This window comes from Pleurodeles waltl, chromosome 6 (genome assembly GCF_031143425.1).
Source record: "Pleurodeles waltl isolate 20211129_DDA chromosome 6, aPleWal1.hap1.20221129, whole genome shotgun sequence".
Lineage (NCBI taxonomy): Eukaryota > Metazoa > Chordata > Amphibia > Caudata > Salamandridae > Pleurodeles > Pleurodeles waltl.
In genome coordinates this window covers 1,053,017,900-1,053,042,878 of record NC_090445.1, presented here as the reverse complement: position 1 = coordinate 1,053,042,878, position 24,979 = coordinate 1,053,017,900, and the positions used below count along the sequence as shown (strand labels likewise).

The window sequence follows — 24,979 nt, the reverse complement described above, 5'->3', positions numbered from 1 at the left end:
CGGTCAGAATGCTCGTGGGAGCACCGCCAGCCTGTTGGCAGTGCTCCCGTGGTCGGTGGCCCTGGCGGCCACCGGCCGCCAGGGTCAGAATGACCCCCTAAGTGTCTTAAGTCTTTAAAAAGCAAACAAAGTCTCTTTCAAGCACAAAGTACCTGGTTTACAGTGGAAAATCTCCGCAAAGGGCCGCAGAAGAAGAGATACGTGGAAAAATGGTGTGTGCGTCGATTTCTCCCCTGCACACACGGACTTGCGTCGTTATTTTTCACGCGTGGAAGTCGTGCGTCGTTTTCCAGCACGCGGACAGTCTCTTTCTGTGGTTTGCGGGATTACCAGATGTCCCGGGGTCTGTGCGTGGATTCTTCGGCTTGTTTTCCGGCTGCGCGTTGTTCCGGGAGGCTGTGCGTGGAATTTTCGTTCTCACAGCAGGCGTTGCGTCGATTTCCCCTCTGGAATTCGGGTGCCGTTGTCCTTGCGAGGCCGTGCGTCGAAGTTCCGGCCGCCCCGAAGGCGTTGCGTCGATCAGCGTCGGTGTGCGGCGATTTCCTCGCCGCGGAGCAAGCTGTGCGTCGAAATTTTCGGCGCACGAAGAGTCCAAATGAAAAAGAGAAGTCTTTTAGTCCTGAGACTTCAGGGAACAGGAGGCAAGCTCTATCCAAGCCCTTGGAGAGCACTTTTACAGCCAGACAAGAGTTCAGCAAGGCAGCAGGCCAACAGCAGGGCAGCAGTCCTTTGTAGAAAGCAGACAAGTGAGTCCTTTGAGCAGCCAGGCAGGTCTTCTTGACAGGATGTAGTTTCTGGTTCAGGTTTCTTCTCCAGCAAGTGTCTGAGGTGGTAGGGCAGAGGCCCTGTTTTATACCCAAATGTGCCTTTGAAGTGGGGGAGACTTCAAAGAGTGGTTTAGAAGTGCACCAGGTCCCCTTTCAGTTCAATCCTGTCTGCCAGGGTCCCAGTAGGGTGTGTGGCAGTCCTTTGTGTCAGAGCAGGCCCTCCACCCTCCCAGCCCAGGAAGACCTATTCAAAATGCAGATGTATGCAAGTGAGGCTGAGTACCCTGTGTTTGGGGGGTGTCTGAGTGAATGCACAAGGAGCTGTCAACTAAACCTAGCCAGACGTGGATTGTGAGGCACAGAAAGATTTAAGTGCAGAGAAATGCTCACTTTCTAAAAGTGGCATTTCTAAAATAGTAATATTAAATCCAACTTCACCAGTCAGCAGGATTTTGTATTACCATTCTGGCCATACTAAATATGACCTTCCTACTCCCTTCAGATCAGCAGCTGCCACTTCAACAATGTATGAGGTCAGCCCCAATGTTAGCCTATGAAGGGAGCAGGCCTCGCAGTAGTGTAAAACGAATTTAGGAGTTTTACACTACCAGGACATGTAAACTACACAGGTACATGTCCTGCCTTTTACCCACACAGCACCCTGCTCTAGGGGGTTATCTAGGGCACATACTAGAGGTGACTTATGTGTAGAAAAAGGGGAGCTTTAGGCTTGGCAAGTACTTTTAAATGCCAAGTCGACGTGGCAGTGAAACTGCACACACAGGCCTTGCTCTGGCAGGCCTGGGACAAGGTAAGGGGCTACTTGAATGGGTGTCACAACCAGTGCTGCAGGCCCACTAGCAGCATTTAATCTACAGGCCCTAGGCACATACAGTGCACATTACTAGGGACTTATAAGTATATTAAATAGTCCAATTGGGTATGATCCAAAGTTACCATGTTTAAAGGGAGAGAGCATATGCACTTTAGCACTGGTTAGCAGTGGTAAAGTGCGCAGAGTCTAAAAGCCAGCAAAACAGAGTCCAAAAAGTGGAGGGAGGCAGGCAAAAAGTTAGGGGTGACCACCCTAAGGCATGTCAGGTCTAACAGCTGATAAATTATGTCTAATAGATGAATAGGCTAACTTTGCCCTTTGTAAATGTAGAGAATAGCAAATAATGTCTTGCACTGATGCGTTGAGTGGATCAATGTGTTTGGGCTGACAGTAGCATGCAAAAAATTCCATTTTGCAGCATAACACTGTCTAGTTGTAGGTTTACGTGCCTCTCTAAAAATATCCATACATTATGATGGAAGTTGTAACTATCCAAACTCTATGACTTCAGGAGCCATATTGCAAGATTGGGTGTTTTGGGGTCTGAATGTCTGATTTGACCTTGCTTTTGAGTTAAAAAGGTCTCGTCTGTTGGTGGGGAACCACAGAGAGATCCAATAGTGTTGTGTACCAGGGTTGATGTGCCCAGGTTGGGGCTACAAGGATCATGGTGAGTGATGTTTGTCTCAGTTTGCAAACTAGAAATGGAATGAGTGGGAGAGGCGGAAAAGCGTAGGCAAATATCCCTGGCCAATTCATCTATAGAGCATTGCCCTGGGACTGAGGGTGTGGATATCTGGATACAAAATTTTGCCATTTAGAATTTTCCACGGTGGCGAAGAGATCTATCTCTGGTGTTCACCAGAGGTGAAAGTATTGGTGAAGTACTTGTGGTTGAAGTTCCCATTCATTGATTTGTTGCTGCATACTGCTTAGGAGGTCTGAAAACTGAATGTCCATTCCTGGGAGATATTCTGCCAGTAGATGTATATGATTGGGAATTACCCATTTCCAAATTGTCTGTGCTGGAAGGGGCAATTTGGATGAGTGACCCCCCTCCCTGTTTCTGCAGATAATACATAGTTGTCATGTTGTCTGTATGGATAAGATCCACTTTGTGGGAGAGGTCTGGCAGAAATGCTTTGAGCACTAGAAAGACTGCTAGTAACTCCAAGTAGTTGATGTCATAAGTTTCTTCAATGGGATCCCATCTGCTTTGTATTGTGAGGTTGCTGAGATGAGCTCCCCAACCTGTCAGTGATGCATCTTTAATGAGACTGATCGAGGCACAGGGTCTTGAAAGGGCCGCCCTTTTGAAAGGTTGGTGGGATTCCACCATAGCAGAGAGCGGTGAGTTTGGCGTTCCAACAACAATAGATCCTGAAGATGATACTGTTACTGAGACCACTGACGAGACAGACACTGCTGTAATGGACCCATCTGTAGTATGGCATGAGGAATGATGGCAATGTAGGAAACCATCATCCCTAATAACTGCATCACTAATCTGACTGTGTAAGCATGGTTATCCTGTAATTGAGACAGAAGTGTTTGGAAAGCTTGAATCTGTGCTGGGTTTGGATATGCCAACCCTGAGTATTGAGAATTGCTCCCAGATAAGGCTTTATCTGTGATGGTTAGAGATGGAAATTTGAGAAATTTGATCTTAAATCCCATAGTGTGTAGAAAGTTTACTGTGTTCTGCATATGTTTCTGACATTGTTGGATGGCACAGACTTTTATGAGCCACTCGTCCAAGTATGGGAAAACATGAATATGTTGTCTTCTGAGGAACGCAGCAACTACAGCTAAGCATTTTGTGAATACCCTGGGAGTGGGTGTTACCCCGAATGGTAGAACCTTGAATTGATAATGATTTCCCACAATGACAAACCAGAGGTATTTGCGATGTGCAGGATGTATGGAAATGTGAAAGTAAGCATCTTTGAGATCAAATGCTGTATTGTATTCTTGTAGCTGTAATAGGGGAATAACATCTTGCAGAGTGACCATATGAAAATACTCTAAAAGTATGTATAGGTTGAGAGGTCTGAGATCCAGAATTGGTCTTAATGAGCTGTCCTTCTTTGGTATGAGGACATATAAGGAATATGCTCCTAATCCTTTCTGTGATAGGGGAACAGGTTCTTTAGCTCCTTTGAGAAGAAGAGATTGTACCTCTTCCTTTAAGAGAGTGAGATGGTCATGGGACAGTTTGTGAATGTGCGGGGAATATTTGGTGGCATGGAAATGAGTTTTAGACAGTAACCATGTTGGATAATTGATTGATCTGTGGTGAGATTGGATCATTGGGGGTAGACATGGAGTAGTCTTCCCCCACTGGAGAAGTGTGCGCTTGTGGAAGGTGTAGCCAGTCACTGGCGTGTGTTTGAGATGGAACATCTGGGGGTGGACGCTTTTTCTCTACCTCTATTGTTGGCACCTCTATAGGAACCTCTAAAGGAAGCTCCGTCATAAAAGTGTGTGCCTTGTTTTGTTTGGGAGGTAGAAGGCTAGGTAGATGTTTTTTTGAAACCTCCCCTAAATTGTGGGCTACGAAAAGCACCCCTTTGTTGTGTAGTGAATAAGGCCCCCATGGCCTTTGCTGTCTCAGAGTCTTTTGAGTTTTTCTATAGTGGTGTCGACTTGTTGCCCAAATAAATGTCCCTTGTCAAAAGGCATATTAAGCACTTCCTGTTGTATTTTGGGTTTGAACCCAGAGCATCTTAACCAAGCATGTCTTCTAATAATAACGCTAGTATTATGCCCCATGGGGCTGTGTCAGCAGTGTCAGTGGTCCACCTAATAGCATTATTGGAAATAGTTTGGCCCTCAGAAACTATCTCCTGTCCCCTTTAACGGTGTTCTTCTGGGAGATACTGGAGAAGGTCTTCCATATTGTCCCAGTGGGCCCTATCACATTGTGCTAGTAGAGCTTGGGAATTGGCGATACGCAAATGCTTGGATGCTTGTGTGCTACCCGTTTACCTCCAGCATCTAATTGTTTGCTTTCTTTATCAGAGAGGTAAATCACCTGTTGACTGACTGTTGGCATGCTTACGTGCTGCACTAACCACAATCAAATTTGGGGGCAATTGTGACCTAATGTATGTAGAGTCTGTAGGAGATGCCTTGTATTTTTTGTCAACTCTGAGAGCAATTACTCTAGATCTGACAGGCTCTTTCAAAATATCTGTAGCATGTTTAAAGATGCCTGGTAGCATGGGAAGAAATTGACTTTCATTGTGTGTGGAAGTTAGTGTGTCGAATAGAAACTCTTTCTCAATTGGGTCAGAATGCATATGGACATTATGATATACAACTGCCTGTGTTATGACCTGCTGATAAGATGTTGCATCTTCAGGAGGTGAAGGCAGTGCAGAATATAAATCAGGGTAGTTTGGGAGAATGGGATCTACATCATAAGAATTCCACAGGTCTTGTGGAATGTCTTCTGTGTCATCTCCCAGAGGTGCTGGTGAACCTTGTGGAGAAAACTGTGGTTCCACAAAGGTGGAGGAGATTGTGGAGGTGGTGGAGGTTTAAGATAAAGTACAGAAGAGTGTGGAGGAGAATCCTAGGTTGTACTGGAGCCTTGTCTTTGTCAAGATTCTTAGGTGGAGGAACTGTGTCCAAGGTTTCCTGGAAAGTAAATTTTCTCTTAATTGGAACTGGAGGAGAAGCAATAATGCATCTTGTTCCTTTTTGGATATGAATCTGGCACTGACAAGCATCCATGGTTTCAAGGATAGGCTCCACTATTAAGGAAAGACTTGAGTCTTTTGAAGAAGAGAATTTCGATTCTGAAACTTTCTGAGCCTTTTGTCGAATAGAAGCCTTTGGGTCTGAAACATAGGTAGAGGGGGTTTTGCTCAGAGCCAAAACACTCAGGTCGAAGGTTCAACTCGATCCCCATGCTGAGTGAGGTGTGGAGCCAGAGGTCGATGCCGAAGATGTTTTTGTCTTGAATATTTTCTGTGCCAAGCTGAAGGTGGGGCATCCAAATGTAATTTTCGGATCCAACCATGGCTCGAAGGCAGTGGTGGAGTGACAACCGTCTTTTTTGGCTTTTTTAAAGTCTTTACGTGGGGGCTTGGGGTAGTACTCACAGGTTGCGCTGAGGTAAGAGGCTGGCTTTTGATGTCTGATTGAACATCCGAGTCCGAATCTCCTCTGGACAAAGCCTCTTCTTGATGGATCTCCTCCTGCGCATGCTCTTCCCTGAAGATATCAAGGGTGTCATCCGGTGTCTTCGACAAAATCTCCAATCAACGTGCTCTTCGGCCTTGTAGGGTATTCTTGGAGCGGAAAGACCGACAGGCGGCGCAGGTTTCTACCCTGTGGTCTGCAGACAAGCAAAGATTACACACCTGATGATAATCAGTGTGCAGAAATTTTGAATGGCATTGAGGGCAAAATCGAAATGGAGAGCGTTCTATTAGGCCTGTTTTTCTCAACACTGTGTGGAGTAGTAGACACGAGACTGGCGTTGGTGCCCCGGAGGGCGGTGAGACCGATCTCCAACGCAGAAATTCGATTTGAATGTGTTAGACAGACAATACGCGATCGAAATTCAATACCGTTGCTGAAAGAAAGATGGAAAAAAGAGTTCAGTGCAGGTCGAGCTCAGAAATACTGGACCGATAGGAGTACATGTCCGAACCCGACAGCAGAGAGAAAACAATCTAACAAAGGATTCAATGCCGATGCTCACTATCACCGAGAGGAGGAGTCACTCGAGCTCGTGACTCGAAAAGATTCTTCAAAGAAAAACAACACTCCGAGCCCAACACTAGATGGCAAACTTATCCAAAGCATGTGTATCTACAGCCACACAGGCCACCAAACATACATCTTCCTTTTATTCAAAGTTACGGAGATACAGAAAACAAGTCCACCGCGTTCCTCTGCCACAACCATTGTCTCAACTGCACTCACAGCGCCGCTATGTCATCCCTTGGAACATGGAACATAACCTTGTCATATAGAATACGGCATACATTCCCAAGTAAACACACGAGGTATCCCACCCCTTTCATTAAAAAACAAATTGCAGGTTCATCAATACACCTATGTATGTATAAGGTAAGAAATTAAGAACACGAAGGGACAAAAATAAAAAAACAAAAATAAAAAAATTAAGAAAAGATAAAAGAACTAATGATCTATGTATGAATATATAACCCCCACTGACTATACTGGACATTGAATTTCTGCAGTGTAACCCATTACAAAATCATTCAACCATCCAGGCGGTGTTATTTTCCTCTTCTCACTGTTCACCCTCCCCCCACAATTACAGGTTCTTGCACCCTTTCCTTTGACCTTCCATCACTTTCACTAATGCTACCCTCATGAGTAGCATCAGATATGCTTATTGCACTATTACTCTCATTCTCTGCAGACATATAGGCCTTCATTACAACCCTGGCGGACGGTGATAAAGTGGCGGTAATACCGCCAACAGGCTGGTGGTAAATACCGCCAAATTATGACCATGGTGGAAGGAGCTCAGACAGACAGCCACTTTACCACACCGACCGCCAGGGTGGAATCAACAGGCACCACTGCAGTAGCTGCATACAGCCAGGCAGAAGCCAATGTTCTGCCTACTGTATTATGACAGCCCAATCCGCCACCTTTTCCGGAGGGGTACCAATGACATCTAAAGCCTGGTAGAAACACTGCACAGAAGGGAAACAACTCACCATTGGAGACTCAGGGAAGAACCACGCCACCATGGAGCCTGAACTGCAGATCCCAATAATTTTCTACGTCCTGCTCCACCACGAGCACCAACGACGGCAAAGAAAACCACGGTGAGTACAGCCACCTAGCACACAGGGGGGGGAAGAGAGTGACACACACACGCAACACGCAACACCCCCTCCCCCAACACCATACACACAATCAGATGCAGTACTATAACATATTTACCCAAACCCCTCAGGAATAATGCAAGGACAACACGAATAGATGAAAGTGAGTGTAATAATATAAATAAAGTAGAAATATGTACATTCAATCTAAAAGTATTTACATATGTACAAATCAAGGGACACTGCCCAGTCCACAATGTGCGTGGGCCACAGGACCACACTACAAAGTCCAAGGCCCTACTTGTCTCCTGCAACAACACGGAGAGAACACTGCAGGAGCATGGGTTCGAAAATAGGCAGGCACCTCAGGGGGATGGGGAACGAGGGGGCACCTCAGCCGGCAGATGGAACAACACCACTTGTCCTGGAGGAGGAAACATGCCCATTGCTCTGTCCTGGGGAGTGCAAAGCCACAGTTTCTCAAGTGGGTGACTTGCTCACATGCTCTGGAGGGGGCAAAATGGCCTGTGCTTGGTCTTGGGGAGTGCAAGGCCACAGTCTCTCAGGTGGGTGACTTGCCCACTGGTCCTGGAGGGTGGCATCGTGCCCTGTGATCTTCATCCTGGGGAGGATGGGGTGAGTCGGTGGCTTCCCCACTGGTTCTGGAGGGGGCATTGTGCCCTGTGATCTACATCCTGGGGAGGATGGGGTGAGTGGGTGGCTTCCCCACTGGTTCTGGAGGGGGCATCGAGTCTTGTGATGCAGATCTTGGTGAGTACAATGTCACAGTTTCTCAGGTGGGTGTCATACTCACAGGATTTGCAGGGGGCAGTCTGCACAGCAGCCCATGGACGCAGGACTACAGACTGTTCGCCGGCGGTGACAGCTGCTCATTGGCGGCTGCCCACTGGTGCTGCTGCTGGTGGTGGTGGGGGGGAAAGCTCCAACCCATCTCCCGCAGCCTCGGATGGCTGCCCACTGCTGGTGGTGGTGGTGCTGCTGCTGGTGGTGGTGGGGGCAAGCTCCAGCCCATCCCCTGCAGCCTCGGACAGATACCCACTGGTGCTGCTGCTGCTGCTGGTGGTGGGGGAAAGCTCCAGCCCATCCCCTGCAACCTCAGATGGCTGCCCACTGCTGTTGGTGGTGCTGGTGGAGGTGGTGCTGCTGCTGCTGCTGGTGGTGGTGGGGGGAAGCTCCAGCCCATCCCCTGCAACCTCGGATGGCTGCCCACTGGTTCTGCTGCTCGTGGTGGTGGGGGTAAGCTCCAGCCCATTCCCTGCAGCCTCGGACGGCTGCCCATTGCTGGTGGTGGTGCTGCTGGTGGTGGGGGGAAGCTCCAGCCTATCCCGTGCAGCCTCAGTCAGCTGCCCACTGCTGGTGGTGGTGGTACTCCTGCTGCTGGTGGTGGTAGGGGGAAGCTCTAGCCCATCCCCTGCAGCCTCGGACGGCTGCACCATCATGGTTGGTGGTGGGGGCCCCGACAGAGTCCCAGCACCAGGCCCCTTGTCCTTTCTGACAGCTGATGCAGGCCCCTTGCCCTTCCTGGCAGCAGCTGGGGATGGCTCACTGCCCTTCCTGGCAGCAGCTGGGGATGGCTCACTGCCTTTCCTGGCAGCAGCTGGGGATGGCCCCTTGCCCTTCCTGGCAGCAGCTGGGAATTGCTCCTTGCCCTTCCCGTCAGCATCTGGGGATTGCTCCTTCCCCTTCCTGGCAGCAGCTGGGGGTGGCACCTTGACCTTCATGGCAGCAGCTGGGGAGGGCTCCTTGCCCTTCCTGGCAGCACTTGGGGTAGGTGCCCTTTCCGTGTGGCTGCCTCGTGCCTGGGATCCTTTCCCACCACAAATTGCTGTGGACACTACTGAGCCCGAGGACTGGGTGGCTGAGGTGCTTGCCTGGGTTTTACCCACCCTGGCCAGACGTGAAGGACAGGGGGGAGGAGGGGGAGGGAAGAGGTCAATGGGGAAGAGGAAAAACATCTTAGTGACATTGGGGCTGGAAGACGGAGAAGGTTTGGGAGTTGAGGAAGAGGGTGTGGTTGTAGGAGTTGTCAGTCTGCTGTGTTTGGGTGCAGGTGCATGAGCTGGATGCTGGTGTGAGGTGGATGGCTGTTTGGTGTCTGAGTGCTTGCGTTTGTGTACTTTGGGAGGTGGGGCACAGACACAGTGGAAGGGGACACAGGGGACGTGTGCATGGCTGTTGGGGTGGTGTCTGCCAGTGAGGTGTGTGTTCTGATAGGTGTGCTGGTGATGGCGGTAGTGGATGAGGATGTAGTGCATGCAGGTGTGAGTGTAGACGCAAATAGGAGGGAAGTGAAGGAGGAGTAGGAGGGGGACATAGTGGAAATTGTGGATGTTGGTATGTCTGCATATGGATGGTGTTTGAGTGAGTGCTTGTGGGATGAAGTGTGGTGCTTGTGTTTGCCTGTGACACTCTTGTGTGTTGTCCTGTGTGCATTCTCATCTCCCTGTGTGCTTGGAATAGGTTGGGGTTGAGGAGAATGGGAATAGGAAGAGGAAGTTGGTGGGGGAAGGGTGGAAACAGGGACAATGGCTGCCATCAGAGAGGAGGCCAGAGCCTGGATTGATCTATTTTGGGCCGCCAAGCCAGTGTGAATGCCTTCCGGAAATGCATTTGTCTGTTGTATTTGGGCTGCCAGCCCCTGGATGGCATTCACAATGGTTGACTACCCAACAGAGATGGATCGCAGGAGGTCAATAGCCTCCTCACTCAGGGCAGCAAGGCTAACTGGGGCAGGGCCTGAGGTGCCTGGGGCGAAGGAGATGCCTAACCTCCTGAGTGAGCGGGCATGGGCAACTTGATGAGGGGCTGCTGGGACGGCGGTGCTGGTACAGCAGGTGGCGGCTGTATCTGTAGCTGGGGTTGGCACACAGATGTCCGCCACCACCAGGGAGCTTCCATCGGAGGAGGTATCCGTGTTCGAACTCTCCCCTCCAGGCTCCGCCGTGGTGCTCCCCTCGCCCTCCGTCCCACTGGTGCCCTCACCATAGGTGGACTCTGACTACTGGGTCCTGTCGGATGCAGCTCCCTCCATCACCGGTTCCTCTGCTCCTCTGCCAGATGATGCTAATGCACGTAAGGACAGGATGACAAAACAAGAAAGGGGGGCAGAGACAAAGGATGCACTTGGTCAATGACTGCACCTACATCACCGTTGGTGTAGACAGCACCCTCACACACAGGGAACAGCCCTACGCACTATGCAATGCACTACCAGTAACAATGCTAGTCACCAGGGCATGGGGAGGGACACATACTGCCAACTGTAGCATACCTATGACCCACACAGCCCTGCCCAGTAGTGTATGCATACTAGCTAGGTTGGAGGAATATCACATCAGAATCCTGCCTAACGTGGGACCTACTCTGCAATGTCAGGCCTGCCTTAGGGGCACCCACAGACACACATCCCTCACCCAGATACCAATGCACCAGGTGTGAGTAGTAATGATGGGCACTGTACTCACCCCCTTGTGGCTGCTGTGATGCTCTCAAGCGCCCATCCAGCTCAGGATAGGCCACCGCCAGTATGCGGGCCATCAGGGGGGACAGGGCCCGATGGGCACCCCTTCTGCGTTGGGGCCTCTGCCGTCCTCCGTGCCCAGCCTCTCAGGTCCTCCAACCGTTTCTGACAGTGGGTGCTCCACCTGCCATAGACCCCGGGGTCTGCATGTCCATATACCATTCTTTTGATGGGCGCTGACCTGCGGAGGAAATACTCACAGGGAAAGGTATTAGTCAGACCGTCCTGGCTGTTACACTCATGGCCCACCATACCCCTTACCATCCCCATTTGCACAGACATGGCCCAGCACACAAGCTACACCAGGGCACATCCACCAACCCCCCCTGCACAAGGCCTTCACACACACCACTCCATGCATTCATGCCCCATGCATCATGGTCACAGTGTACTCACCTGTTGGTCTGAAGGCCCATACAGCAGTCCGTACTGGGGTAGGACCCCCATCCACTAGTTTCTCCAACTCCGCCGAGGTGAAAGCAGGGGCCCTTTCCCCAGTCACCGGGGCCATGGTAGGTTCCTGACACAGGTCACAGCAGCACTTACAGTGTAGGTCCTCTCCTGTTGAAGGTCGGGTAGCAAGTGAGTGAACAGATCGAAAATGTTGGTGGCGTCCGCGGCGGTGCATACAGTCACAGCCGGCGTACATCACCATTGGCCACTGTAACCCATAGGGCCCACTATTATCCAATGAGGCGTTTCACGGGGGTTCCCAACCGACTCCCGCAACGGTGCACAACGTCAGCCGAATTACCTCACTTCCACCTGTCCCTCCATACAGGACAGGTGGACGCCATTTTGGGGGGGGGGCATGGATCATAACTGCGTAACAGATCACAATTGTACATACAGGACAAATGCCACTAATACATTTAAAATTCACATCATGCATTGAACTGTAATGGCTACAATGTACAGTTTATGACCGGCTCATCACTCTTTTGCCCCATAGATTGCAACCGCTGAGGATGAATAGGAGATGGAGACATCCCCCCATTTACAGACCCCTGGAGAACTCGGCAACAATGGAGGACAGGCACATTATCCTCACCTACAGACTTGACAGGGCCACAATCACAGAGCTGTGTGCCTGACCTGATATCTACTATCTGTCACCCCACTGGGACCCCACTCTTGTGCAAGTGCTATCTGTGCTCTATTTCTTGGCAACTGGTTGTTTCCAAGTGACAGTGAGCTTGGCAGCAGGAATGTCACAGCCAATGTTCTCAATAGTGCTGACCAGAGTGTTGGCTGCCCAGATTAAACACATGTGCAGCTACATTATTTTCCCCCAGGTGGAGGATTTGGCCACAGTGAAGGCTGACTTCTATGCAATGGGACATATCCACAACATCACTGGGACGATTGATGGAACACATATTGCATTTGTCCCCCCCCCAGCAAAATGAACAGGTCTTCAGAAATAGAAAACGTTTTCACTCGATTGAATGTCCAGATGGTGTGTCTAGCGGACCAGTACATCTCCCACACCAATGCTAAGTATCCTGGGTCTGTGCATTATGCCTTTATCCTGAGGAATAGCAGCATCCCAAATGTGATAGGCCAACTACAGAGGCACAGGGTGTGGTAAATAGGTGAGCCCTGGTTCCCACCCAGTGGATGTTGGTGTATGGGTATGGTGTGGGCCATAAGGGATAGTGTGTGGCTAACTGTTGTCCCTCAATATTTGCAGGTGACTCTGGTTACCCCAACCTATCATGGCTACTGACCCCTGTGAGGAATCCCAGGACAAGGGCTGAGGAACGTTACAATGAGGCACATAGGCGAACAAGAAGGATCATTGAACGTACCTTTGGCCTCCTGAAGGCCAGGTTTCGGTGCCTCCATCTAACTGGTGGATCCCTATGCTACTCACCCAAGAAGATCTGCCAGATAATCATAGCATGCTACATGTTGCATAACCTTACCTTGAGATGCCATGTGCCTTTTCTGCAGGAGGAGGAGGCTGGCGATGGTCGTGTGGCAGCAGTGGACCCTGTGGACAGTGAAGATGAGGAGGCAGAGGATAAGAATGAGGACAACAGAACTGCAGTGATTAGACAATACTTCTAATGACACACAGGTAAGACAATGTAACTTCAAATTGCATTGTCATTTTTTTGTTTCACATTGTCACTGACAGGCTGTTATTTCCCACTTATATGTCCACTCACTGTACCCTTTGGCAACTCTTTTTGCAGATGTTGGTGCCCCACTATCGCTCCTGGTGTGTTCACTGCAGCCAACTACAGGTTTTTCCTATGTAAACATTACTGTATAGTTGAATTGCAATGTTTAAACCTTTTTAAATGAATACATACTTAAATCATTTTACATACTCCATACTTGTATTTTTCCCAAAGGTGTTTATTGAAGTGCAATGGGCTGGGGTGATGATGGAGGAAAGTCCAGGGTATGGTTCCAGTTTATTTGTAGCACAGGTGCATTGTCCAAGGGGGCATAGGATGGGGAGCAATGGCAGTTCAATGTGGACAGGGGGACAGAGTGGGACACAAGGGTGACAATCAGGAGAGTCTCATTTCCTGGCGAGGGTCTTGGCAATACTCTCTGGCTTCTGCCTGGATCGCAGGGAATGTTTGCGGGGTGGTTCTTCCTCTGCTGCAGGAGGGGTTCTGGTGGCCTGTTGGTCCTGTGGTGGGGCCTCCTGTCCAATCGCGGCAGCGGAGGTGGAGGGTAGTTCAGTAGTCTGGCTAGTGGCAGGGGCCCGCTGCTGTACGACTGCCTCCCTCATAATGTTGGCCATGTCTGCCAGCACCGGTGCAATGGAGACCAGGGTGGTGTTAATTGCCTTCAAGATCCCCTAGTACTGTCCCTCCTGCAGCTGCCTCTTCTCCTGCACGTTGGCCAGGATCTGGCCCAGCATATCCTGGGAATGTTGATATGCTCCCACGATCTCAGTGAGGGCCTCCTGGAGAGTCGGTTCCCTGGGCCTGTCCTCTCCCGGCACACAGCAGTCCTTCCAGCTTCCCTGTTGTCCTCTGCCTTTGTCCCTTGAACCATGTGCCCACTGCCACTGACCCTAGGTCCCTGATTGTCTTGGGTTTGAGGTGTGCCCTGGGGTCCCTGTAGTGGTGGACACACTGCTGATTGATGTTTACTGGGGACAGAGGTATGGGTACGCTGGGTGGGTGCTGTGGTGGTGTTTCCTGAGGGGGGAGGATCTGTGGTGGTGTGTGACTGTGCCTGGGTAACCGACTGTCCGGAGGTCCCTGATGGGCCAGGTTGATCATCCAGATCCAGGCGAGCAGTCGCAGTCATCAATGTGGGCCTCTTCTGTGAGGGGACTGGATAGTGCTGGCACCTCTTCTCCGGTGACATTGGCTGGGATACCAGAGGGTATATAAATGTAGTGTTATTATGTATGTGTGTGACATATTGTGCATGGGTGGGTTGCCCTCTATGGTTGTAATTGCCCTGGCAGCTTTACCTTGTGTGAGTTGTTCTGTGGTGGGCTAGCTGATTGTCTCTAGTGTGCATGCTGTAGTGATAGGTGTTCATGCAGGGCTGTGAGTGGTGTCCATGCATTGGTATGGCATGCAGGGCTTGGCATTGGGATGAGTGGGTTGTGATGGTGGGGTGTGTGTGAGGTGGTTGAGTGATGGGAGTGAGGGTGAGGGTGGGAGTATGTGATGGGATGCAGGTAGGGGGGGTGAAAGTAGTAAAGAGCAGACTTACTAGAGTCCAGTCCTCCTCTTACTCCTGCTAGGCCCTCAGGATGCATGATTGCCAAGACTTGCTCCTCCCATGTTGCTAGTTGTGGGGGAGGAGGTAGGGGTCCACCACTAGGTCTCTCTACTGGGAGCTGGTGCCTTGCAGCAATGGAACGTACCTTTCCCCGTAGGTCATTTCACCTCTTCCTGATGTCATCCCTTGTTCTGGGGTGCTGTCCCACAGCATTGACCCTGTCCACGATCCCCGCCATAGCTCCATCTTCCTAGCAATGGATATCTGCTGCACCTGTACTCCAAATAGCTGTGGCTCTACCCGGATGATTTCCTCCACCATGTCCCTTCGCTCCCCCTAGAGAATCTGGGGTGTCGTTGTGGCACCATGGGTGTTATGTGAGTAGTGTGGGTAAGGGTGTGTAGGGTGATGTGTTGGGGTGTGTGTTGTGAGGTGCGTGGGTGGTGTATAGGTGATGGTGGTGTGTGTCTCTGGTCTTGTCTGTGGTTGTGGTGTCTATCTTGTACCAATGGTTTGTAGTCGTAAGGGGTTGTGGGTAATGTGGGTGTGTGTTTTATAGTGGTGTGGGTGTGGTGTGTGTATGGGTGTCAGGTGTGTGGTGTTTGAATTGTCCAATATGGTATTGTTTTGTATGTGCGTGTGTATTTTGAGAGCAGCGGTATGTACCGCCATTGAATGTCCGCCGTGGTGATTCGTGGGTCGTAATGTTGTGGGCGTTGTTCTGTTGGCGTAATGGTGAGGGTTTTGATTCCACCAGTTTATCACTGACCTTTGGTGTGGCGGACTTGTGTGTGTGGCTGAATAGTGACAGATTGGTGTGTGTGTCATAATATGGTGAACGGATATCCGCTGCGGCGGCGGTATATTGGTGGCAGTCAGCATGGCGGTAAGTGGGATTTATCACCAATGTCATAATGATGGCCATAATGTCCACTCAAAGGTTCTACAATGTCTTCTTACCAATTGGAGTTTACCCCTTCACCCACCATTTCTCTCTGATGTTCTTCATTGCATTTCTTCTCCTGCCCATTGAGACACAAAGCAACACGTTTGAGATTCCATACTTTGCCATTTTTCAGACTTACATTATTATGTAAAATTTCTATTAGTTGTTCTGGTTCCAAAAATTGACTCCTCCCTTTTATTACTTTGTAAGGTTTTTTCACACGAACCCAATCACCCACTAAATACTGGCAGGTTTAGTACCATGTGTCTTATCATAATAAGATTTAGGCCCTCATTCTTACTTTGGCGGGCGGCGGAGGCCGCCCGCCAAAGTCCCGCCGTCAGGTTACCGTTCCGCGGTCGAAAGACCGCGGCGGTAATTCTGACATTCACGCTGGGCTGGCGGGCGGCCGCCTTCAGGCCGCCCGCCAGCCCAGCGGGAAAGAGGCTTCCACGATGAAGCCGGCTCGGAATCGAGCCGGCGGAGTGGAAGCTGTGCGACGGGTGCAGTTGCACCCGTCGCGTATTTCACTGTCTGCGCAGCAGACAGTGAAATACATTTAGGGGCCCTCTTACGGGGGCCCCTGCAGTGCCCATGCCAGTGGCATGGGCACTGCAGGGGCCCCCAGGGGCCCCGCGACCCCCCCTACCGCCATCCGGTTCCCGGCGGGCGGACCGCCGGGAACTGGATGGCGGTAGGGGGGGTCGGAATCCCCTCGGCGGCGCAGCAAGCTGCGCCGCCTTGGAGGATTCCAACGGGCAGCGGGAAACCGGCGGGAAACCGGCGGGAAACCGGCGGGAAACCGGCGGGAGACCGCCGGTTTTCCTGCACTGACCGCGGCCAAAGCGCCGCGGTCAGAATGCCCTGCGGGGCACCGCCGGTCTGTCGGCGGTGCTCCCGCCGACCCTGGCCCCGGCGGTCTAAGACCGCCGGGGTTAGAATCACCCCCTTAGTTTTTTACTGTGTCCTTTCCAATTTTTTCTTACGAGTCAGGAGACCAATGTTCAACCTCAGAATTCAGCAACCACCCAGGACTAAAGTTACATCTCGGATTCCATCCTCTCATTATTACAAAAGGGCTCAACCCCGTGGCATAATTCTCTGTTGCCCTATTTGTCCATACCCTCTTTCACACAGCGGTGTGCCAGTCACACCACTTTTTCATTGCACTCTGAATAACTCCCTTGATAACTCTGTTAAATCTTTCTACGGTGTCATTCCCACTGTGATTATAAAGGGACATAGTTTTATGTTTTACCCTCACTCTCTCAAAGTATGTCTTAGCTGCATTAGAAACAAATTGCACACCATTGTCACTCAATAAGACTGCTGGAATTCCTTCCGACCAGAGCGACCTGTCCAAAAAACTCCAGAACTGTGGCAGTGTCTGCCTTCTCCATTACTTTTACTACTGGCCACTTAGAAAAAAGATCCATTAATACAATCACATATTCTTGCAAATCTCCTCTAGGACCCAACAAATCCACTGCTATGCGCTCCCAAAGCTTCTTAGGAATGAGCTTATGGTCCATGGGCGGTCTTAGAGTATGTAAACTTTTTCAGCCTAGGAACATATTTCACAAGATCTAACAAACCTCTCTACTGCCTTGTCAATCGCTGGCCATCAGAATAAGACTTTGACAACAGATTTGGTCCTAACTATACCAAAATATCCCTCATGGCAGAGTTCCAAGATTGCTTACTGCAACCTACAAGGAGGAATAATCTTATTTTCTCTAACAAAGACTTACCTATATAGAGAAAGTTCTGATCTAACTTCCTAAAAGAGTCTACACAACACTTATAACTGATCCTTCTTGGGCCATCCTTCCAATACATACTTAATAACTAACTACAATACTGCATCTTCTTCCATCTCTTTTTCCCAATACTCCTTAATAGCTGATTTGCCAGAGTCATGTACCAAGGCAATATTAAAGTCATTCCATGGGTTAGCCTTACATTTTTCTAGAGGGCTAGGTATCGTGGGCAAGCAATCAGCAACATTATTATTTTCACCTTCCACATACATCATGCGATACACATAATCCTTCATTCTCATGGACAACCCTGCAATTCTTGCAGAAACTGTCACCCTTCCTTCACAGGTAAGTAATTGATTAGAGGTTTATGATCACATTGGTCAGCGGCTGTCTTACCCCACACTAATGCACAGAAATGCTCTAAAGCCTATGCACAGGCTAATACTTCATTTTCTATAATGGGATACTTTTCCTCTGATGGTGACAATGATCTGGAAGCAAACAAAATAGTGCTTTCTTTACCTTTGCTATCTTTCTGTGACAGTACAGCTCCATGCTCTTGTTACTAGCATCAGTTGTCAAGAAACTGTCTAATTTAGGGTCAAAACTTCCTAAGGTAGGTACTTTACTCAATACTTAATTCAAATGAATTCCGCCTCACATTGTGAGTCACATTCAAATTGCACATTCTTCTTGAGCAATTGCCATATGTTGTAAGCCTTTTCCTCAAAATTCGGAATGAATTTTGAGCAATATTCTGCCATCCCCAGAAATGACCTGACCTCATCTTTACTTGTAGGTGCTGGTGCATTAGTAATGGCATCAATCAGTGATGATTTGGATTTTACACGCTCTTCGCTGATTACATGCCCTAAATAACTCACACTCCTTTCAGCGAATTTGCTTTTGCTCAAATCTACTGTTAGACCTTTGCTTTCTAACACTCCTAAAACATTCTGTAATCTCTCATCGTGTATCTCTCTGTTCTCCCCAAACACTAATATTGTTTTGGAAGAACATCATAGCCTTCACTTTCTCAAATAACTTTTGAATTAAACGCTGAATAACTGCTGTGTCCGACACCAATCCAAACTGCATCTTTTCAAGTTGGAAGCACCCAAAAGATGAGATGAATGCTGTGAGTCTCTTAGATCTTAGGTTAGCAGGACTTGGTGATAAGCTGCCAAAGAATCTATTGTTGAAAACCATGTTGCTCCTTTAAGACATGAAACTATTTCTGTGATCTTTGGCAATTGAACAGCTGATCGATCGATAATGATGTTATTGTTTAAATGTCATAAGTCTATACACAGACTAATTTTCCGGTTACTGCGCTGAGCTATTACCACTGGTGAAATCCATTCGGAGCTTTCTATTGGTTCAATAAGATCCATTTGTACCAGTTTGTCTAGTTCCTTTGATAAATCGTCCCTTATCATTATCAGCACAGTCCTTAACTTGTGTATTTTTGGAGTGGCATTGTCTTTCAATACGATGTCATGCTCAAATTCATTCAACTTTCCCAACTGTTTGCTGAATACCTTTGGAAATTTTCACTCCATTTCCATGCCAGGGAACTCCCTTTGCTTATCAGCAATACTTTCTCTTCACTATTGGGATCCAGGACAATGTGTAAGTTCCCTTGATCCTTCCATCCCAGTACCAATGGTCCTTTTTTATCCACATAATATTTCCTTCTAACATGTCTATCCTTAAATTAAAATGATAACCATCTGAAACCTAACATATCAATCCTCTCGCCCATGTAACTTTCAGGGTTTATGTCAAATAGTAACAGATGTGTACCAATGTTTCCCAAAAAAAAATTATTTAATACTTCTTCATTGACTGTGCTAAAAGGTGAGCCTGAGTCTGTTTTTATTTTAATAGGAACACCTCCTATTGCCATTTTGCATACAGGCTTGCCCTAAGTACTGTTGTCATTTATGTTTAGTACAAACTTGCCTGGCAAACTCACAACGCTTTCTGACTTGCGTTCTTTTCTTCCTCGTCACTCTCACTTTGGCTTCTGCCATCATATATACATTTTACACTTTTGTTTTTCCTTTTGCACACTCTTGCAAAGTGCCAGCTGATGCCGCAATTGCAACACCTTTGTTTCAATGCAGGACACATTTTAGCATACGCTAAGTGCTCCTTGCTATCACAAAGATGACATCTTCTCTCATTGTTACCATATTTTTCCTTGTGACCAATTCTTTGTTCTTACACTTGTTTACGGTTTATTACTTTGCAAATACATTCTGGTTCTTTATCAGATTGCTTTAGTTCTGTGGCACATCTCCCTGATATTTCTGCCTTGCGTACTATTGCTAAGACTTCTTTTAGGGGTGAATCACCATTAATCCACAGCTGTTCCTGTATGGTCTGGTTAATAGTATGCATGACAAGTTGGTCCTTTATCAGATCATCATGGATAACATCAAATTTAAAGTCAGTTGCTAGTTTCTTCACTTTCGCTACATAATCATCTATTGACTCTCCCTTTCCTTGTTTTCACTGAAAGAATTTATATCTGGTAATACCAATGCATACCTTTGGTGCAAAATATTTATCAAGGTCTTGTAGTGCAGCAGTAAAAACACCCAAATCCCCACTTGCAGTGATTTTTGGCATTTTATTGTAAGTTTTCAATCCTGTTAGACCCAACGGGTGCAAAATAATTCTTTTTTTCTGATCTGTTGTCATTTTGTTTGCATCGTCAATGGCATTTATATAATTTAAAAAATAGTATTGCTGTTCCACCTATTAATATTAATAGATTAATAGTAACATTTGGTTGTATATAGACTCCTTATATTTTTCTGTGTTCTCACCTGTTTCCTGTAGTATTCCTTGAACCCTATACAGAGCAATCCATCTGTCCTCTCCGAAATTCGACAACACTAAAAACAAAATGGCTGCAACGTAGGTAACGCAGTGAAAGCAGTAGAAAGTGACCTGTCCTACATAGCGTGACTTGACCTACACGCAATGTTCACTGACATCACTCAGTTCGATGCATGTGGAGTCTTGCTCTCAGCATGCAGACAGTATCTCTCACGCAGTTCCAGAAGTAGAATGGTGAGTCAAATCCTTGTGCCGTAACTGTCCTTCAACTAATTTTTGAAATACTCACTATTTCTTTTCCAAAACGTGTTGGATACATTTCTAAACAATAGTTTGAAGAATTGGAGATCCAATATAGATTTTTATTTGAACACTCCTTGGTTTCCTTCAGTTCACATTTCACCCAAACTTCCAGTCATATAAATTGTTTGTTCAATCCACTAGCTCAGTGGTTCCCAAACTTTTTCGATCCCCGGCTCCTTTGACCTATTGGCCGTGTTGGCCACGGCTCCCCATTATGTTACTTTTTTTGGGCGGGTGGGGGAACGTAATCCCAGCCTGTACCTGTACCTACACTATTTACAGTTTGACTTCTTAATTCTCTCGTTCAGGTTCCTGAAAACCATTTATTTTAAATTATTTATTTTCTTTTGTCACAGGGATATTATTAATGGTACTCTGGCGCCTTCCGCTGGTCACAATAAATAATGCAGGGGGTTTTGTTTCCAAAACCACGGTGAAAAGCTACCGATTAAAAGCACCTCCGAGTGGTTTCCAGACTGTGTGCGGCACCCCTGGCTAATTTTGACGGCGCACCAAGGAGCCGCGGCGCACAGTTTGGGAACCACTGCACTAGCTCATTGCTAAATTGTCGTGTCTGTTCCTTTCTGCACTTAAGGAAGTAAGAGACAGCAGTAATAAATATATTTTCCTTTAATTCAAAGTTGCGGAGATACAGAAAACAGGTCAACCACATTCCACTGCCACAGCCAGTGTCTTAACTGCACTCACACCGAGCGCTGCTATGTCATTCCTTGGAACGTGGAACATGACCATGTCATATAGAATATGGCATACATTCCTAAGTAAACACACAACGGGGCGCTGGTCTGGAAAAGATAGTCCAAATCATTTGACTGGCTATAGTAGAAAAGGAGAGAAGATAAGGGTGGTCTGGAAGAAAGCAAGAAGGACATTAAGGAATGTTGGAGAGCAGAAAATGGTTGCAATGGAGAGGTTTTACTTCAGATTTGAAAACAATAATGTAAAATATATATATATATGTATATATATATATATATAGATATATATATATATATGGCAGTTACTATAGGAAAGACAAAGGATTTTCTGAACCCACTTCTGTGACAAAGTCAACCAAATGCCTGCCAGGAACTTCACACCTACAGGGGAATGGTGGCATCTCATCAAGAGGTAAATCCCCACCATGTTTTCTTTACTCCACCACAGCCACAATCTGCATGTGTTTATGTCACAACCTCAAACTGTTGTCTGTAACAATCACCATCTGCAAATGTTACATTCCATTGCGTCATATTCTCTTTTTAGAGACATTATGTTTGTGGCACATTGTTCCTGGAGCTCTTCAGTGGTATCAAAGAACTTTCAATTCTTTGATTTGGGGTCAGTACCTTGAATGTAGCCATGTCCTCAGAAGTAGTTTTCTGTTGGCTGGCTCAAGCAGTCAATTAATGCACTAAACCATTCATTCATCCATCCATTCTCCTTTTTATGTGCTAATTTATTCAAACATTGATCCTTCCATGCACACCCTCACTCACTCATTCATCCTTTCAAACACTTACTTATTTATCCAAATACTGGCTCATTTTCACACTCACACACTCTTCTTCTATCCGCATCAGCGTATAGAGGCACCTTTGCTTACAAAACAATTGTGTGTAGTTAAAATGGTCCTAGAATTGTCTGTGTTGATGTAGTCGGTTGCTAATATTTGGCTCTGTGTGTGTGTGTGTTTCGATGTTGATGTGTTTATGAAGGTGAGTGTGAAGGTGTAAATTCGTGCTGAAGACTCTACTACTGTTTTTGCTGGTGCAGTGTGTGGACTACTTCCTTTTTTGGCCCTTGATTCCTATAGATATCTCTTTTTCACAGTTTTGACAATGTTAAATTTTGACCTTACACATTCATCTTTTTACACATGAAAGCAGTTGACTTCATACACGTTGTTTAATTAGACATTTATAGTTAAATCCATTTACATCTGTGTAATTCTACCCTACAACAGAGTAGTTCTGTTGGAGTAATTCTCGTGCAGGGGTTGGGTAATAGGCAGGGCCACCGAAATTATGCAATTGTGCGGCCTTAGCGATGTTCCCATAATTACAGATTTTCTGAATTTGCCACATCATCCATTATCTCCCGCATAATTGTTAGAATTTAAGAACAAAAATTGTTTCTAGCTCAAACGGTTGAAATGTTACTAAAAAAGGCAGCAAGACGTTGCCACGCAGTGAAAGGCCCATGCAAATTTGAGCTCGTTGCCTTTTTGCTCCTCATTGCTATATTGCGGTACTAAAATGGTACTATTGAGGTGCTACCAATGACCAGACAGTGTTACCAAGTTTAAAAATGACAAAATAATAAAGTAATACTATTACAAAATGTGCTGCATTATGCCGCATAATTTGCCCTTTCTTGCTGCGTAATTTACTAAACCCTGCAACATGATGCGCCACATTTCGTACTAATATTGCTTCATTATTTTGGCCTTTTTAAACTATGTAACAATGTCTGGGCATTGATTGCACCTCATTAGCACCAAATAACACCCACATTTAGCAATAAGCAATAAAAAGTTGACCAGTTCAGTTTTGTAGAGAGCCTTCCAGCGTGATGCAACACAATGCTGCATTTTTAATAACTTTTGAACTGTTGGAGCTATAAACATTTTTAATGTTAAAATCTGCCATTTATACGGCAGATGATGGATTATGTGGCAAATGCGGCAAATCTACAATTGTGCGAAAATCATAGTGCTGATCACATAATTTCAGTGGTCCTAGCTATAAGGCTATATAATCCAAGGAAAAGTAAACGTGGTGTATTGGACTTTTATTGCAGAGCTTCTTACTTTGTACATGTCTTCATAATTGCGGCAGTGCTCGGTGAATGGAGTTTCCCCTCCTTCAGCCAACAGGACCTTGGTGCTTATATAACGATGCATGGTAGGTTTTCGCACAATGGAGCCTGCTATCGACATTTTGTCACAGGAAGGATGGGAGCCAGGCACTATTAGGGTCTTGGAGGATTGACCACAAGAAAGCCTTAGAAGAAACAAAAAAACAGTAACTATTAGCAAGTTTGAATCAATTTGTCTTTATAAAATGTTATTTAGCACCATGTCAAAACCAAACATTTTATATCAATAGTAATCATAGTGAAAAAATAGAATATACTCTACTTAATATTCTTTCAAATATGATATACATTTGTCATTTTTATATAATAATTTTATCTTTCCTAATCAATCAATCAATCAATCGGGGATTTGTAAAGCGCGCTACTCACCCGGAAGGTCTCAAGGCGCTGGGGGGGGGAGCTACTGGTCAAAAAGCCAGGTCTGAAGGTGTTTCCTGAAAGACAGAAGGTCATCGGTCAGGCGGAGGTGGAGTGGAAGGGAGTTCCAGGTCCTTGCGGCGAGGTAGGAGAATGATCTTCCTCCTGTGGTCGTGCGGCGGATGTGAGGAACGTAGCCGAGGGCGTGGTTGGTGGAGCGAAGGTTGCGGGTCGGGGTGTGAAAGGTGAGTCTGTCGTTGAGGTAGGTGGGACCTGTGTTGTGGAGGGCCTTGTGTGCGTGGATGAGGATTTTGAAAGTGATCCTCTTCGATACTGGTAGCCAATGTAGGTCTCTGAGATGAGGGGAGATGTGGTCGCAGTGTGGAATGTTCAGAATGAGGTGTGCGGATGCGTTCTGGATTCTTTGCAGTTTTGTCTGGAGTTTATTATTCCTGCATATAGGGCGTTTCCGTAATCCAATCGGCTACTGACCAAGGCTTGGGTGACGGTCTTCCTGGTTTCGATGGGAATCCACTTGAAGATTCTGCGGAGCAGGCGGAGGGTGTAGTAGCAGGAAGAGGAGATGGCATTGATCTGCTGAGTCAGGCTGAGTGTGGAATCCAAGATGACGCCCAGGTTGCATGCGTGGGTGGTGGGTGAGGGTGCAGATCCTAGGGAGGTGGGCCACCAGGAGGCGTCCCAGGCTGAGGGGTTGGTGGAGAAGATGAGTAATTCTGTCTTGTCTGTGTTTAGCCTTAGGTGGCTAGCTTCCATCCAGCTGGCTATGGCGTGGAGTCCGTTGTGGAGCTTGTCCTTTGCAGTGGTGGGATCATTCGTGAGGGAGATGATGAGCTGAGTGTCGTCGGCGTAGGAGACTATGTTGATGTGGTGTGTTCGTGCGATGTTGCCGAGGGGGGCCATGTATACGTTGAAAAGTGTGGGGCTGAGTGAAGATCCTTGAGGGACGCCACAGGTGATATTGGAGGCTTCTGATAGGAACGGCGGGAGGTGAACTCTTTGGGTCCTGTCCTTGAGAAATGACGAGATCCAGTCCAGGGCTTTGTCGCGGATTCCAGCGTTGTGGAGGCGTGTGCGGAGAGTGTGATGGCATACTGTGTCGAAAACTGCGGAGAGGTCCAGGAGAATGAGTGCTGCTGTTTCTCCTTTGTCTAGCATGGTCCTGATGTTGTCTGTTGCAGCAATGAGTGCGGTC

The 24,979-nt window shown here is 47.4% G+C and overlaps 1 protein-coding gene across 3 annotated transcripts in view; it reads right to left on the bottom strand.

The window, feature by feature from the left end:
• RNF207 (ring finger protein 207) overlaps window positions 1-24,979 on the bottom strand; it is a 972,487-nt gene that overhangs the window by 374,715 nt on the left and 572,793 nt on the right. For all 3 annotated transcript variants that reach the window (XM_069240003.1, XM_069240002.1, XM_069240004.1), the window contains one exon: window positions 23,342-23,534. In XM_069240003.1, coding sequence (XP_069096104.1) covers window positions 23,342-23,534 — 193 coding nt within the window. The remainder of the gene's footprint in view (window positions 1-23,341; window positions 23,535-24,979) is intronic.